The sequence below is a fragment of the Muntiacus reevesi genome, chromosome 18, assembly GCF_963930625.1.
Source record: "Muntiacus reevesi chromosome 18, mMunRee1.1, whole genome shotgun sequence".
NCBI lineage: Eukaryota > Metazoa > Chordata > Mammalia > Artiodactyla > Cervidae > Muntiacus > Muntiacus reevesi.
This window is the reverse complement of record NC_089266.1, coordinates 6,256,096-6,272,330: the sequence shown is the minus strand read 5'-3', so window position 1 is coordinate 6,272,330 and position 16,235 is coordinate 6,256,096. Positions and strand designations below refer to the sequence as shown.

At 50.3% G+C, this 16,235-nt stretch overlaps 1 protein-coding gene and 1 pseudogene across 1 annotated transcript; one reads left to right on the top strand and one right to left on the bottom strand.

The window, feature by feature from the left end:
- Window positions 1-1,134: 1,134 nt before the first annotated feature.
- Window positions 1,135-1,862, bottom strand: LOC136149588 (V-type proton ATPase subunit G 1 pseudogene; annotated as a pseudogene).
- On the top strand, window positions 1,827-15,795 carry LOC136149525 (CMRF35-like molecule 5). The gene is made up of 5 exons (XM_065909861.1): window positions 1,827-1,890; window positions 3,090-3,288; window positions 11,774-12,078; window positions 13,407-13,509; window positions 15,585-15,795. The coding sequence occupies exons 1-5, from the start codon at window positions 1,827-1,829 to the stop codon at window positions 15,793-15,795; spliced, it is 882 nt and encodes a 293-aa protein (XP_065765933.1).
- Window positions 15,796-16,235: the final 440 nt, after the last annotated feature.

Below are 16,235 nucleotides of genomic sequence, written 5' to 3'. Positions count from 1 at the left end.
TCTCCAGATGAGAGTACTGCAGTGGGTTGCCATTTCCTCCTCCAGGGGATCTTCCCGACCCAGGAGTTGATCCCATGTCTCCTGCATCTCCTGCATTTGCAGGTGGACCACTGAGCCACCTGGGAAATTCTAGACCCCAGGAAAGTAGAGAAGTGTGCAAAACAAAGATAGTATGCCAACTGCATGTGAAGATATGAAGCTGTAAGTGGACAGAGGGACTTTGCTGGTGGTCCAGTGAGTCAGAATCCGCCTTGCAATTCAGGGGCTGTGGGTTCGATCCCTGGTTGGGGAACCAAGACCGTGCAGTGCAATGAAAGATTCTGCATGACTCAAGGAAGATCCTGGGGGCGATGCAGCCAAATAAAGTATTTTCTTAAAAAGTGGCAGAAGACTCTGGCGTCCCTGCCCTGATGTATTTTGTGTTTGTGTGAAATGAGATTCTAGTCCCAGCGCCATCCCTCACCACACCTGAAGATGAGAGCGACCTCACAGCCTCTCCTTGTCACCCTAAGTCCCCGCCCAGTCAATCTCTCCATTCTCTTCCCTCTCTCGAATGTATTCAGTCTGACTCTCACTTGGGGTCTGCAAGGAGATCCTCCATGCATTTTGGGGATGGTGGAGTAATCCATCAGTCAGATCCTGGAGTTAGAACAGATCAGCGGCTGTGAGCTAGGCTGGGCTGGAGAGGGTGGGATTTGGAGAAGACTTTTTATTCTTTTTTTTTTTTTTTAAGGAGGCAACGCAGACAGTCTTTAGTTTTCAGTGATTATCAGTACCATATCAGTACACCAAGTAGTAACATGTAACAAGTTAGTGAATTCTACCATCTAGTAAGTTTGAATAAGAGAAACTAAGAGCAGCCCAACACTAGGACCCATTATTCTAATCCTTGGCTGGAAAGGACTATTTTAAGGCTGGCTGCTGTTTCATGTGGGTTACAAATAACTATTTACTACTTTTTATTTATTTATTTATTTATTTATTTTTTATTAGTTGGAGGCTAATTACTTCACAACATTTCAGTGGGTTTTGTCATACATTGACATGAATCAGCCATGGTATTTCATAGATAAAGCCTCTGACCTTCAAGAAAGATTTAGGGAAAAAAACATTTTAATCCCTTTCTTTCTTAAGAAAATTGGGTTTTTAAAAACTATCTAAGAAAGAAAAAGTCAGTGTTGATAATATGCTGCTTGAGTGAAAAGGCATAGAAAACACACAACATATATCCATTAAATTTCTAAGAACTATGAGGTAAAAAGATACAATCTTTGGATAAGCTCTAAGCCTGTACAAAGAATCTACGTTTGCGATTCTGCAAAAAGTGAAGGGACCTAGTATGGAATGTACAGAAATAATTTAATGCCTTTTCATAAGATATAACTCAAGCCTTGCTAAATGAAACCTCACGTTCCATGAAGGCATTCAAAACGCCAACCCACGCAACAGGCACTTTTCCTGTCCCTCTGTCCATCCATGCGGTAGTTCTCACGGATTTCTGGCCGGATGTCGCAGGCAAAGGCCAAGCGGTTATCCAAGCTTCATCCCGATTCTGCCGGAAGTAGGTCTGAAGGACGGTCATCTTCTCCTGGGTCCTTCTCTACCTCAGCGCTGCAGCTCCATGGGCTCCCAGAGCCGCAGCGGCCTTGGCCTTGAACCCCTTCTCCCGCGGCAGGCGGTACTGTGCAGTTTCAGCCCGGGCTTCTTTGGCCTGCTTCAACCTCCGGTCCTTTCGCTTGCGGGCCTCGGACACCTTCTCGGCGGCCCGCTTCTCCGCCTGGAGCAGCCGCTGGATGCCCTGCGACTGACTGGCCATGGCTGTGGCGATGGCGCCGGCGCGGCGACTCCGAGGCGGCAGACAAGGGCCGCTCAGCCGCCTCTCCCCCTCGGGTCAGCTGATCAGACGCGCACGATCTGCGCCTGCGCCCGTCGCCCCGCCCACCGTCACGAAGACTCTTTATTCTTAGGAAGATCTCTAGACAGGAGTCCTGGGATGTGAATTAAGCTCTTCCTGTTGGCTCGTTGTGGAGGAAGGGGGCAGGACAGTCTAGAAAACGACAACTGCTTTCTTCTTAAGCTAGAGGCTAAACCTTGAGCCGCTGTCTTGCCCCCGAGAGGTGAGGGGCACATAGGAGGGAGACCAAGGTTTCAGCCCCCTGTCCTGCCATCCAGCTGAAGATTTTGCCTTCACGTACCTAGATGGACCTTTGTTGGCAAAGTAATGTCTCTGCTTTTTAATCTACTGTCTAGGTTGGTCATAACTTTCCTTCCAAAGAGTAAGCGTCTTTTAATTTCATGGCTGCAATCAACATCTGCAGTGATTTTGGAGCCCAGAAAAATAAAGTCAGCCACTGCTTCCACTGCCTCCCCAACTATTTGCCATGAAGTGATGGAACAGGATGCCATGATCTTAGTTTTCTGAATGTTGAGCTTTAAGCCAACTTTTTCACCCTCCTCTTTCACTTTCATTAAGAGGCTCTTTAGTTCTTCTTTTTCTGCCATAAGGGTGGTGTCATCTGCATATCTGAGGTTATTGATATTTCTCCTGGCAATCTTGATTCCAGCTTGTGCTTCCTCCAGCCCAGCGTTTCTCATGATGGACTCTGCAAATAAGTTAAATACGCAGGGTGACAATATACAGTTTTGACGCACTCCTTTCCCTATTTGGAACCAGTCTGTTGTTCCATGTCCAGTTCTAACTGTTGCTTCCTGACCTGCATACAGGTTTCTCAAGAGGCAGGTCAGGTGGTCTGGTATTCCCATCTCTTTCAGAATTTTCCATGGTTTATTGTGATCCACAGAGTCAAGGGCTCTGGCATAGTCAATAAAGCAGAAATAGATGTTTTTCTGGAACTCTCTTGCTTTTTTGATGACCCAGCGGATGTTGGCAATTGGATCTCTGGTTCCTCTGCCTTTTCTGAAACCAGCTTGAACATTGGGAACTTCTCGGTTCACATATTGCTGATGCATACTTTGATCAATGTTTAATGCATCATCATTTCTTGCAAACACCACCACAAACATACAGCGCAATTCCATCACTTTCCTCCCAGGGTCTTCAAATGAGGCTTCCGCTTCTTTACTGTCAGGCAGTGAAGAGCTTCACGTGCTGAAGGCTTCCCAGGACTGCGGATCCAACGGAGTTCAGCTTTCGGAGGCTTTGAGGTGCTTCTGGACCTGGCCCGTGTGCGCCCCCCAGCGGCTAGTCCGTGACACGGGGTGGCCTTTCCCCAGGTCTCAGACTGGGGAACTCGCTCAGGGTCCCGCCCGGCAGGCTCGGCTTGGAGGGTGAGCTGACTGTCCAGGGTCCCTTTCTGGAGCTGCGTCCTCTTCCTCAACTCCCTGACCGCTTCGCAGCTCCCGGAGATCTCCCCCCCACCCCCCGGTTCCTGGTCCTCTGGTTGGAAAGCTGAGGCTTTTGTCTATCCGGGTCAGCCTGGGTCAGCCTCCAGGGCCCGTCAGAGGGAGCGTGAGAAGAAACACGCACTGGCTTCCCTGCCAGCCGCCCCCATGCTGCTGCTTCAATTCCTTTTTTAAAAAAAGGTTTATTTATTTATCTTTTGGTTTGGCTGAGTCGTTGTTGCTGCACTCAGGCTTTCTCTAGTTGTGGTGAGTAGGGCCTACTCTAGTTGCAAGGGGCAGGCTTCTCACTTGTGGCGGCTTCTCTTGCTGCCCAGGGGAACCTCCAGGGGCGGGGCCTCCGGGGGCGGGGCCTCCAGGGGAGGGGCCTCCGGGGGGCGGGGTCCTCCGGGGGCGGGGCCTCCGGGGGCGGAGCCTCGAGGGCGGGGCCTCCAGGGGCGGAGCCTTCGGGGGCGGGGCCTCCAGGGTTGGGGCCTCCGGGGGCGGGGCCTCCAGGGGAGGGGCCTCCGGGGGGCGGGGTCCTCTGGGGGCGGGGCCTCGAGGGCGGGGCCTCCAGGGGCGGAGCCTTCGGGGGCGGGGCCTCCAGGGGCGGGGCCTTTGTCAGCTGCGGCTCTCAGGCCCTGGGCTTCAGTAGCCGGGGCACACAGGGTTGCTTGCTCCACAGCATGCGGAACCTTCCCGGACCAGGGGTCAAACTCATGTCCCCTGCATGGGTAGGTGGATTCTTACCCACTGAGCCACCAGGGAAGTCCTGATCCTTTGTGTCGGTGGGTGTCTGAGTGGTGTCAAGTTTTGACTGTTGTGAGGAGTGTTGCTCTGACATTCTGGCCCATGCCTTTGGTGAACATCTATATACCGTCTTCTTAGCATTTAAAGGGACCCTTGTTTTCTGCATGGGAAGAAGCAATCGTGTATAGATCAGGTCAGGACCTAATTTCATAATGGCTCTTTTCATTTTATTTTTTTAATTGAAGTAGAGTTGATTGACAATGTTGTTCGAACCCCTCCTGTGCAGAGTGACTCAGCTATACATATCAGCTCAGTTCCATTCAGTCCCTCAGTCGTGTTCCATCTTTGCAACCCCATGAATGGCAGCATGCCAGGCCTCCCTGTGAATCACCAACACCCGGAGTATACCCAGACTCATGTCCATTGAGTTGGTGATGCCATCCAACCATCTCATCCTCTGTTGTCCCCTTCTCCTCCTACCCTCAATTTTTCCCAGCATCATGGTCTTTCCAAATGACTCAACGCTTTGGATCAGGTGGTCAAAGTATTGGAGTTTCAGCTTCAGCATCAGTCATTCTAATGAACACCCAGGACTGATCTCCTTTAGGATGGACTGGTTGGATCTCCTTGAGGTCCAAGGGACTCTTAAGAGTCCTCTCCAACACCACAGTTCAAAAGCATCAATTCTTCAGTGCTCAGCTTTCTTTATAGTCCAACTCACATCCATACGTGACTACTGGAAAAACCATAGCCTTGACTAGATGGACCTATGTTGGCAAAGTAATGTCTCTGTTTTTTAATATGCTGTCTAGGTTGGTCCTAACTTTCCTTCCAAGGAGTAAGCATCTTTTAATTTCATGGCTGCAATCATCATCTGCAGTGATTTTGGAGCCCAGAAAAATAAAGTCGGCCACTGTTTCCACTGTTTCCCCATCTATTTGCCATGAAGTGATGGGACCAGACGCCATGATCTTAGTTTTCTGAATGTTGAGCTTTAAGCCAACTTTTTCACTTTCCTCTTTCACTTTCATTAAGAGGCTCTGTAGTTCTTCTTGTCTTTCTGCCATAAGGGTGGTGTCATCTGCATATCTGAGGTTATTTATATTTCTCCTGGCAATCTTGATTCCACCTTGTGCTTCTTCCAGCCCAGCGTTCCTCATGATGTACTCTGCAAATAAGTTATATAAGCAGGGTGACAATATACAGCCTTGACGCACTCCTTTTCCTATTTGGAACCAGTCTGTTCCCTGTCCAGTTCTAACTGTTGCTTCCTGACCTGTATACAGGTTTCTCAAGAGGCAGGTCAGGTGGTCTGGTATTCCCATCTCTTTCAGAATTTTCCAGTTTGTTGTGATCCACACAGTCAAAGGCTTTGGCATAGTCAATAAAGCAGAAATAGATGTTTTTCTGGAACTCTTTTGGTTTTTCGATGATTCAGTAGATGTTCGCAATTTGATCTCTGGTTCCTCTGCCTTTTCTAAAACTGGCTTGAACATCTGGAAGTTCACGGTTCATGTGTTGCTGAAACCTGACTTGCAGAATTTTAAGTACACAGAAGAACTGTACAAAAAAGATCTTCACAACCCAGATAATCACGATGGTGTGATCAGTCACCTAGAACCAGACATCCTGGAATAAGAAGTCAAGTGGGACTTAGGAAGCTTCACCACGAACAACACTACCTGAGGCGATGGAGCTCCAGTTGAGCTGTTTCAGCTTCTAAACAATGATGCTGTCAGGTGTTGCATTCGGTATGTCAGCAATTTTGGAAAACTCAGCAGTGGCCACAGGACTGGGAAAGGTCAGTTTTCATTGCAATCCCAAAGAAAGGCAATGCCAAAGAATGCCCAAACTACCCCACAATTGCACTCATCCTAAACACTGGTAAAGTAATGCTCAAAATTCTCCAAGCTAGGCTTCAGTAGTAGGTGAACTGTGAACTTCCAGATGTTCAAGCTGATTTTAGAAAAGGTAGAAGTTATACGTATAGAGACGTTCTTTTTCAAAATATTCGTTTTTTTTTGTGATTTATCACAGGATGTTGCAGACAGTCTCCCTGGTATACAGTAGGATCTTGCTGCTTATCCATCCCCATGTAACATCTTTCGTCTGCTAATCCCAGACCCCGAGCCTTTCCCTTCCCTCCTCCCTCCCCCTCGACAACCACAAGTCTGTTCTCTATGTCCGTGAGTCTGTTTCTGTCTGGCCGATATGTTCATTTATGCCATATTTGAGATTCCACATATAAGTGATATCATATGGTGTTTGTCTTTGTCTTTCTGAGTTACAGCACTTAGTAGGATAATATCTAGTTGCACCCATGTTGATGAAAATGGCAGTGTGTTAGTCAGTCGTGTCTGACCCATAAGACCCCATGGACTGTAGCCCACCAGTTTCCTCTCCATAAGACTCTCCAGGCAGAATACTAGAGTGGGTTGCCATTTCCTTCTCCAGAAAGTGGCATTATTCGTTCTTTTTTATGGCTGAGTAGTACCCCAGTGTGTGTGTATGTGGATATATACACACCTCTTCTCATCCACTCATCTGCTCATGGCCGTTTAGGTGGTTTCCATGTCTCGCCTATTGTGAACAGAGCTGCTGTGAACATAGGGTGTGTGCATCTTTTTGGACTAGAGATTTGTCCAGTGTATGCCCAGGCGTAGGAGTGCTGGATCATATCGCAATTCTGTTTTTAGTCTTCTAAGGAACCTCCACTCAATTTCCATAGTAGCTGCACAAACTTTCATTCTCACTAACAGGGTAGGATGTTTCACTTTTCTCCACCCTCTCTGCAGCATTTGTTAATTGTAATGATGGCCATTCCAATCTCATTGAAATTTTTATTTGCATTTCTCTACTAATTAGTGAGGCTGAGCATCTTCTCATGTCCTATGCAGAACATCAGGATGTCTTCTTTGGAGAAATGGCCAGGAGCTACTTTTAAGAGAAGTGGAATTTCAGCCAGGGTTAAATCCTCAGCCACAACCAGTGATTCAGAACACAATTTCCTGGAGGGACAGTGAGGCCCTGAGACCAGTGCACTTGAACTCCTCATCGCCTGCCCAGGTGCCCTCAACCCTCAGGGTGGGCAGAAGAGGCCTGAACACCCATTAGAACACAGTGGCTCCCCTGCAGCAGATGAGAGCCTCTGAGAGGGAGCCGGGACATGCTCTCACCGAAAGGATCTGCCCACTGGCCCTCCCACCCCAGACCAATGGGTGAAGTTGAGTGTGGGGCATGGCCCCTGGGGAGTGCTGGGCTACGAGGGAAGAAGAAAAGGAGCTCCTTTCGAGGGAAGAAGAAAAGGAGCTCCTTTCGTCACGACCAGAGGGCGTGCCTGGGAGTGGATCTCAAGGCACATATCCCAGTGGTGGAATCTCATGGTGACCGAGGAGGAGTCTTTCGACCTGGGGCTCACACACACACACACACACACACACACACACACACACACACACACACAGCATGGGGCACTCAGCACACTTGCCAAGCCTGGGGAGTTGGGCCCTGTTCACCTCTGGGTAGCTCTTAGCAGCACAGAAGCCACAAAACCACACGTGACATGAAATAAACAGAACTGGCCAGGACAGAGTGAGAAAGAAGGGGTCAGAGGCTCAGAGAAACTCGCCTGCTAAAATATGACAGAGAAAAGGAGAGACAAAGAATCCGTCCAGAGAGGAGGGGGAGAGGGCGCAGGGGACACAAGGGGCCCCTGAGGGCAGGGGGGAGAGTCACCCAGGACACAGAAGAATAAGCAGTGCCTGTGCAGGGCGGTGACCAGCAGCCAGGAGCCGGGGGGCAGGTGCAGACGTGGGAGAGGAAGCCTAGGACAGAATGGGTGAAGGAAAAGGAGCTTCTCCTTTCTGATCCTCCCCCAGGGCGGCCTCTGCTCTGCAGTGACTCAGGACCTCAAGGGGAGCCGGCCCCAGGGAGGGGAAGGGGTCAGGCTCAGGGCAGGAAGGTGGTTGGGATGCAGGTGGGGCTGCTGCCTGCAGGGAGGGAAGGGTGGGGCTGTTTCTGCAGTGAGGCTGGACCTGAGCCCTGAGCTCCGCCTTCTCCCCAAAGTGCAGACCTAGTTGAGTCCATTCCTGCCTCCGACCCCTGCTCTGGGGTCCTCTCTCCTCACCCACCACCAGGTCTGCCCTCTCCCCCCAGTGATGCCTCGGCTCCTCGCCTGGACCCGGACCACTTGTTCTCCCCAGAGGCACAGAGGTCTGCAGACAGCTCTCATCACGTGCTGCAATTCATCCTCTCAATCAATGACACTCCTTTCTCCTAATATGTAAAATGAAGAAGTAGGTGCTGAAGTGGGAAGTGAGCCAGAGACAAGTGCAAAGGAGATTCAGGAAACTTCTCTTGAGGCTTGAGGGACATCTGGTGTGTCTACTTCTGACCTTGGCTCCGGGTCCTTGAAGGGCACTGAGAGCTGCTTAGGTCCGAGGATGGGAGGTAGGTCCACGTGTCTGCTCCCGGCTCTGCTCCTTCTCATTATCCCAGGTGAGTGGGTCAGGGCTTCAGACCCTGGAGTGATTGAGGCAGGAGATCCTGAGGGTCTGTCCTGGGGGAACATGGCAGGGAACGCGACAGGGTCCATTACTTCATCCAGACACTTACTTGTTAATCAAATATCACGTTTACTATTAATACCTCACAGGTTCTATGTTAGGTGCTGGGAAACAAAAACCCAAACCAAACCAAAGTGTCCCCTGCTGTAGGACAGTGTTTTTCAACCTTGGCCATTCTACACAAGCAGATGAATGAAGGAAAATGGCAGTAATGAAGGAATCCCCTCCTGAAGAGCTTTTTAAAGCTTTATTTCTGGCTGCGCTGGGTCATGGGGGTGCTCAGGGTCTTTCTCTAGGTATGGTGCCCGGGCTTCTCGTAGCAGTGACTTCTCTGTTCGCAGAGTACAGGCTCCAGGGGATGCAGGCTCCATAGCTACGGTCTGGTACAGAGTTACCCACCCCACTCATGGAGTGGGGAATCTTCCTGGACTGGGGTGGAACCCATGCCCCTGCATTGGACCATCGGGGAAGTCCTTAGAGTTTTTATTACGATTTTTTCCCTCACTATTTTGTCGATTTTGGGCATCCCTGGTAGCTCAGATGGTAAAAAAAATTCGCCTCTAAGGCAGGATATCCTGGTTCAACCCCTGGGTCAGGAAGATCCCCTGGAGAAAGGAATAGCAACCTATTCCAATATTCTTGCCTAGAGAATTCCATGACAGACCATGGAGTGGCAAAAAGTCAGACTCGACTTAGCGATAACACTTTCATTTTAATTTTGCTCTTTAGACATTTTCTGAGTGTGTGGAAATGTTTAACTTCTGTTTTATTACGAATTTCTAACTTAGTGGAGTTATATCCAGAGAACATTCTCAATGACTTCAGTCCTTGGGCAATTTCAGTGACCTGTTTTGTGGCAGTCTCTTTAATGGTCAATTTTTGTAAATGTTCTCTATGTGCTATCAAAAAACCTGTTGTTTGAAGTTGTTAGATCATGTTCCACTTGCTTCTAGTTCCATCTCAAACTCATGCTGAACAATCACGCTGAATGTTTTTTTTTCATTTGTTTTTATTAGTTGGAGGCTAATTACTTTACAATATTGTGGTGATTTTTTGACATACATTGACACAAAGGCCAGGAGAAAATACTCAAGGAGATAATAGCTGAAAACTTCCCCCAAATGGGGAAGGATATAGTCACACAAGTTCACGAAACCCAGAGAGTCCCAAACAGGATAAACCCAAGGTGAAAACCCCAAGACACATATTAATCAAATTAACAAAGATCAAACACAAAGAACAAATATTAAAAGGAGCAAGGGAGAAACAATATATAACACACAAGGGGATTCCCATAAGGATAACAGCTGATCTTTCAATAGAAACTCTTCAGGCCAGAAGGGAATGGCAGGACATACTTTGAGTAATGAAAGAGAATAACCTACAACCCAGATTACTATACCCAGGAAGGATCTCATTCAGATATGAAGGAGACTTTAAAAGCTTTACAGACAAGCAAAAGCTGAGAGAATTCAGCAGCACCAAACCAGCTCTTCAACAAAAGCTAAAGGATCTTCTCTAGACAGGAAACATGGAAAGGTTGTATGAATGTTTATTGACTCTAAAGAAGTGGTCAGTTTCTGTGAATGGGTTTGCATTTGCATGCATGCATACTAAGTTGCTTCAGTCCAAGAGTTGTCCAACTCTTTATGACTCCATGGACTGTAGTTTGCCAGCCTCCTCTGTCCATTGGATTCTCCAGACAAGAATACTGGAGTGGGTTGCCAAGGCCTCCTCCAGGGGACCTTCCTGACCCAGGAATGGAACTTGTCTCCTTGGCTCCTGAATTGCAGGTGGATTCTTTACCCCTGAGCCACTGGGAAGCTCCAGGTTTGCCTTGACTTCAGTAGATTTAAATCATTTTTAATGGAGGTCTGATTTAAGTTATTTCCAGTGCTCTGAGTGCCTTTATGCAAGTTTCAGTTCAGTTCAGTTCAATTGCTCAGTCATGTCCTATTCGTTGTGACCCATGGACTACAACACGCCAGGCGTCCCTGTCGATCACCAACTCCCGGAGTTTAATCAAACTCAGGTCTATTGAGTCAGTGATGCCATCCAACCATCTCATCATCTGTCGTCCCCTTCTCCTCCTGCCTTCAATCTTTCCCAGCATCAAGGTTTTTTCCAATGAGTCAGTTCTTCACATCAGGTGGCCAAAATATTGGAGTTTCAGCTTCAGCATCAGTCCTTCCAATGAATATGAAGGTCTGCCTTCTATTAGGATGGACAGGCTGCATCTCCTTGCAGTCCAAGGAACTCTCAAGAGTCTTATTCAACACCACAGTTCAAAAGTATCAATTGTTCAGCGCTCAGCTTTCTTTATAGTCCAACTCTCACATCCATACATGACCACTGGAAAAACCATAGCTTTGACTAGACGGACCTAGACTGAAAATAATGAGCCAGTGAGTGCTGTCCTGTCCTTGCTTTTATCCTACAAAAGCAGTTCTCCCAGGAATTTGGAGTGGAATTCACAATCCAGTGAACATAATGGGATGTGTCCTGTACGGAGTCCATAGAACATGGAGCACCAGTAGCAACCACTGTTTTGGTCAGCTTCAAGGAGGCCCGTGCTGGCACATTTACTACATCATACCCAGTTTACTACAGCTTACCGGTTTACTACATCGTAACCAGGAGGAACAGCCTCCCCACAGACATGCTAAGGGGGTGTGTCAGCTGGATCTCCTGAGGTCATCAGTGCAGAGTCATCTTGTGTGGAAATGGGTCCCCTGGCCTTTCCTCCCCATCAGAGAAGAGTAACACAGGGATGGCTGCAAATGAACACGGCTGGAGTGGAAAGACTTACTGGCTACAGACAGGGGAAGTGGGGATAATTACAGAAAGCTACTCTTGCTCTGTTTTAATGTTTGTATTTCTTTGACATCTGCAGTTGTGCTTTTAAGGGATTTTCCTGGTGGCTTTGACTAGAGTTCTGAAGGACAAAAGGTCCATCTTGTGGAAGGTGTATTCCTTCCTTGACTGTTTCTCTGTCCAGGAGGCCCTTGGGTCTGGTTGAACTATTCACAATGCAGGAGGCTGTGGCCCTGCCTCCAGGGCCGGAGGTGACAGGTGCATGGATTTGTACTTCCAGGCTCATCTGCCATCTTGGGTCCCAGAGCAGTGAGAGGTGTGGAGCAGGAATCACTGACCGTGCGGTGTCGATACGACCCAGGGTATGAGTCCTACGTGAAGTGGTGGTGCCGGGGGGCCGACAGGGGCAGCTGTCGGATAGTCGTTAAAACCACTGGATCAGAGAAGGAGGTGAAGAAGGGCCGTGTGTCCATCAGAGACAACTGGAAAGACCGCTCATTCACCGTGACCATGGAGAAGCTCAGGCTGAACGATTCAGACACTTACTGGTGTGGGATTGAGAGAAGTGGACCTGACCTGGGGTACCGAATAGAAGTGACCATTGACCCAGGTGAGAGTCCGTGTCCGTGTGGACGTGTCTCTTCAGGACCTGCTCTGTCCAGGGGCCCAGCTGGCCCTCAGAGTGAATGTCACGGGGTGGGGGAGTCCTGAGGTCTCACGGAGCCCCCGCTGACCACCTGGCCTGGGAGGGGCAGGGCTTCCCCTCGACGCTCTCCTGGCTCCAGGGCCTCCTCCGGGAGGGGATCAGGCTTTCCCGACACCTTGCTTTCCTCTGCACAGTCAGTGCCCGAGTCTGTTCCCAAGGAGATGAAGGTGGTGGTCCCAGTGTCAGCCCGTGGGCCAAGGGACCCTCCTCTGTGGCACCTGGAGCCCCCGATTCCTGCCAGTGCTTTCCTGGGACCCCTGCTGCCCTGGGGGTGTTCCTGCTCTTTCGGAATTCAGGCTTGGGTCTTCAGAGCTGCCATGCCCACCGCGTGGTCCATATCCCATCTCAGGGGGAAGACCCAGCCCAGTGGGGGATGCTGTGCTTTATTTCGGGGTCTGGAAAGGACTCAACCGTCAGAAGGCTGCATTTCTGATGCATGAAATCCCATCAGGAGCCATTTACATGTTTGCCTTGAATGACACTCTTCCTAAATCCTTCTAGATGGTAAACACTCCTGGGATTATCTGCTGAGGCACCTTGGTTTGACAGATTTTGTCTGTTGGGCTCTGCCTCTGCTGACTCCCGCACCAGGCAACCCCAGCTCACTGGGAAACTGTGGCAAAGAGGGGTGGGCACACATTCAATAGGTCCCCTACACATACACCTGGAGCCTCTGAGGCTTATTCTACTTGGAAAGCAGAGCAGGTTCGTCATCTCATTCAATCCTGACAACATTCCTGAGAGGAACTTTCCCCATCGTGGGAGCTTAATAATGTCCTCCAAGTGCAGGCTCTTCCTGAACCTCGGGACTTTGCTCAGGGCTGGTCCTCACCTTTCACGTCGCAGACCTCGGCTATGTTAGCTGCCTGGTAGCCCCCAGTTTACTCCTGTCCTTGTGGATAAATAGATGGGCGAGGCACTGGCCAAGGCCTTGTCGTAAGCAGCTGGAGCATTTGGATTCAGGTGCCCTCCAGCTGCCCTTGTCCTGAGGCGACCCTGGGCCCCTCTGACCTCCCTGGACCTGTGCCTGCCCCACTGCCTCTGAGGCTCTGAGTCTCCTGGAGGCCAGGGAGATATGAGCAGTCTGGGCTCTCGGCCCCTCCCTTGGCCCCGCTCCAGACTCCTCAGGGCAGGGAGGCCCTAGCATCCCAAGTCCCCAGACTCAGTCATGTTTAGGGTGGCGGGCAGTGAGCAGGCAGAGTGCTGTGTAACCTGGTCTGTACTTCTTACAGCACCTACAGTGTCGATCCCCACGCCTGCCACCTCCACGCCTGCCACCTCCAGCGCCAACATGTTAACGGCACCAGTTGCCCCAGAAGAGAATCAAGGGCAACTGTAAGTACCAATCAGGGCTTTTGATCTGCATGAGATGTCCGATTGTCTCATTTAACCAACATATAAGCACTGCGTACTCACTCCTGCCCATCCCTTAAAAAAAACAAATTATTTTATTTTTTTGGATATGCTCGGTCTTTACGGCTGTGCGCGGGCATTCTCTAGCTGTGGCCCTTTTGGTCCCCGACTGTGACCACCCCCGCTCCGACAGCAGGTCGTCCAGGTCTGTTGCTGCTGTACCCATGGCCCAGCCCTCCAATGGAGGCCCCCTTCAGAGTCCCGGCCAGAGCTTGTCTCCCGACCCTCAGGCTCTGTCGAGAGGGCAAGGACCCGGGCTCTCTTCCCACTTGCTCCTGGGCCGCAAGTGTCCTCGGAGCCCCCAGACCTTTCGTCCTGGGCTCAGTGACTTTGGCAGGCGTGTTCTCCCGACGTTCATCCGTCCCGTTTTTACGAGTGAACCTCTACGTGGCCTGCGCTGTGTGGGGCTCCGGGGACACAGACAAGGAGCCTCTCCTGCGGAGCTCAGACATGGCGACTCTGAGTCTGGGACTCGGTCGGGACGGAAGCCAGTGTGGATGGCACAGCTGGTGTGTGTGGGCACAGCGGGGCTCTTGGTCCAGATTCTGGGAGAGCAGGGAAGGCCTGATAAGTCCTGCTTGCCCTAACTTCTGCTATGGCAGCAGCAGTGACATCATATCTCCTGGCGGCTCACAGAGGCTTTCCTGTCACTATTCTGTTAATTCTTTGCCCCTGCCTACGCCACTCATGAGCAGGAACGGACAGAGGCACGTTCCCCATTTACAGAGGAACAAACTGAGTCTCACCCATGACCCTGAGTGCCCTGCCCGGCTGTTGCAGCCGGAGGGGCTTTCTGTACGCTGCGAGGTCCCTTTCACTTCCTGCTTCTCTCTCCCTGGCCTTCCCTGCTTCTAGATCTGCCCCGCTTCCTATAGCTGGGCCTTCACACAGAATATCTGTGGGCCATCCCCCACCTTCTTCCTGCAAGAACACTTGCCTTCCCCTGTCACTTTTGCTCTGTGTTTGGAAAGTTTCTTTCTACCGAATGGCTGTGAATAAGTGATCACTAAGGAATATCTTCATTGAATGGATTGAAGGCACTCGTCAGTGTCAGGCAGGGCCTTTGATGCACACGAGATGGCTAATTCACTCATTTATCCAACAGTTAAGCATGGAGCACCCACCCCTACCTATTCCTGTGTTTCCAAGTGATTAGCTTATTTATTTTTGGCTGCTCTGGGTCTTCATCGCTGTACGCAGGCTCTCTCTAGTTGTGGTCGGTGGACTTCTCTTTGCAGTGGCTTCTCTTCTCATGTAGCATGGGCTCTGGGGTGCATGGGCTTCAGAAGATGTAGCACACGGGCTTAGATGCTCTGCAGCATGTGGGATCTTCCTGGACCAGGGATCCAGCGCGCGACCCCTGCATTGGCAGGCGGATTCCTTATCACTGGACCACCAGGGACGCCTGCCCATCCCCTGCTTTAGGAATACGAGGGGATATGAGGATTATCCAAATATCCAGCGGTCTGCCTTCCAGGTACTTACATTACATAATTGACGTGCTTTTTAAAAGTGATTGATTCATGACTTTACTTGACAAATTTCTGTGAAGAGTGAAGAATAAGGGATGATTCTTGTATTAGCTTGGCTGCCATGACAAAGTAACACAGGCCAGGCGGCTTACACAGCATTCATTTCTCACAACTCTGGAGGCCAGGGTCTGCGGTCAAGGTGTCAGCGTATTTCCTTTCTTCCAAAGCCTCTCTCCTTAGCCGTATAGATGGCCGTCTTCCTCTCTGTGGCATCATGTGTTTCCCCTTTGTGTGTGTCTGTGTTCTAAGCTCCTCTCCTTCTGAGGAGGACACTAGTCCTTTCCTGCCCAGGAGAGCAGCAAGGGTCTGAACAGTGAGACATGAAGGAGAGTCCGGGGGTGAAGGCCATTGTCACCCTGGGGTCCCGGGCTGGCCCTCATGTTGGTTATTGGAACCCAGGACCCGGGAGAGCTGGGAGGAGGGGGCCTGGGGGGCAACTCACTTCCTGTCCCTGTGTCCCCACAGGCCCCTGCTGGGCAGCGTCCACTTCCTGCTCCTCGTCTTCCTGAAGGTGCCCCTGCTCCTGAGCCTTCTGGGTGCTGTTCTCTGGGTCAACAGGCCTCTGAGGAGCTCGAGGGGGAAGCCCCAGGAAAACCAGCAGCCCCCATGCTCTTCAACATTGTCCAGAGAGAAAGACCCTCAAAGAGAAGAAAATGGCATTTTTCTCAGGCAATGATGGTGGTCAGCGGCACCGTGGTGGTTCTCGAGGCAGTGTGTCTCCCCTGACTCAAGAATCAGTCCCCTAGTCCCTGGAAACCTGCTGCTGTGATGCTCAGGCCTGAATCTAGTTTTATCCTTCCCTGCACAGCCTCTGACCTTCTTCATCCTGAGGCCTCCAACACAGGAGAAACTACAGGAAGGAATGGAAGAGGAGATGACTTTCTTCTGGGCCCTGTTTCTTGGAGGACATATATGATCTCAAGTCTGTGCTGCACACAACATAATGCACTTGTTTTTGCATTGTATGCAGGGCAAGGTTTCAGCCAATCATGGGTTTGAGCTTCTCTTTGTGTGTGCTGGATCGTGTCCGACTCTTTGTGACCCCATGGACTCTAGCCCATGAGGCACCTCTGTCCATGGGATTCTCCAGACAAGAATACTGCAGTGGGTTGCCAT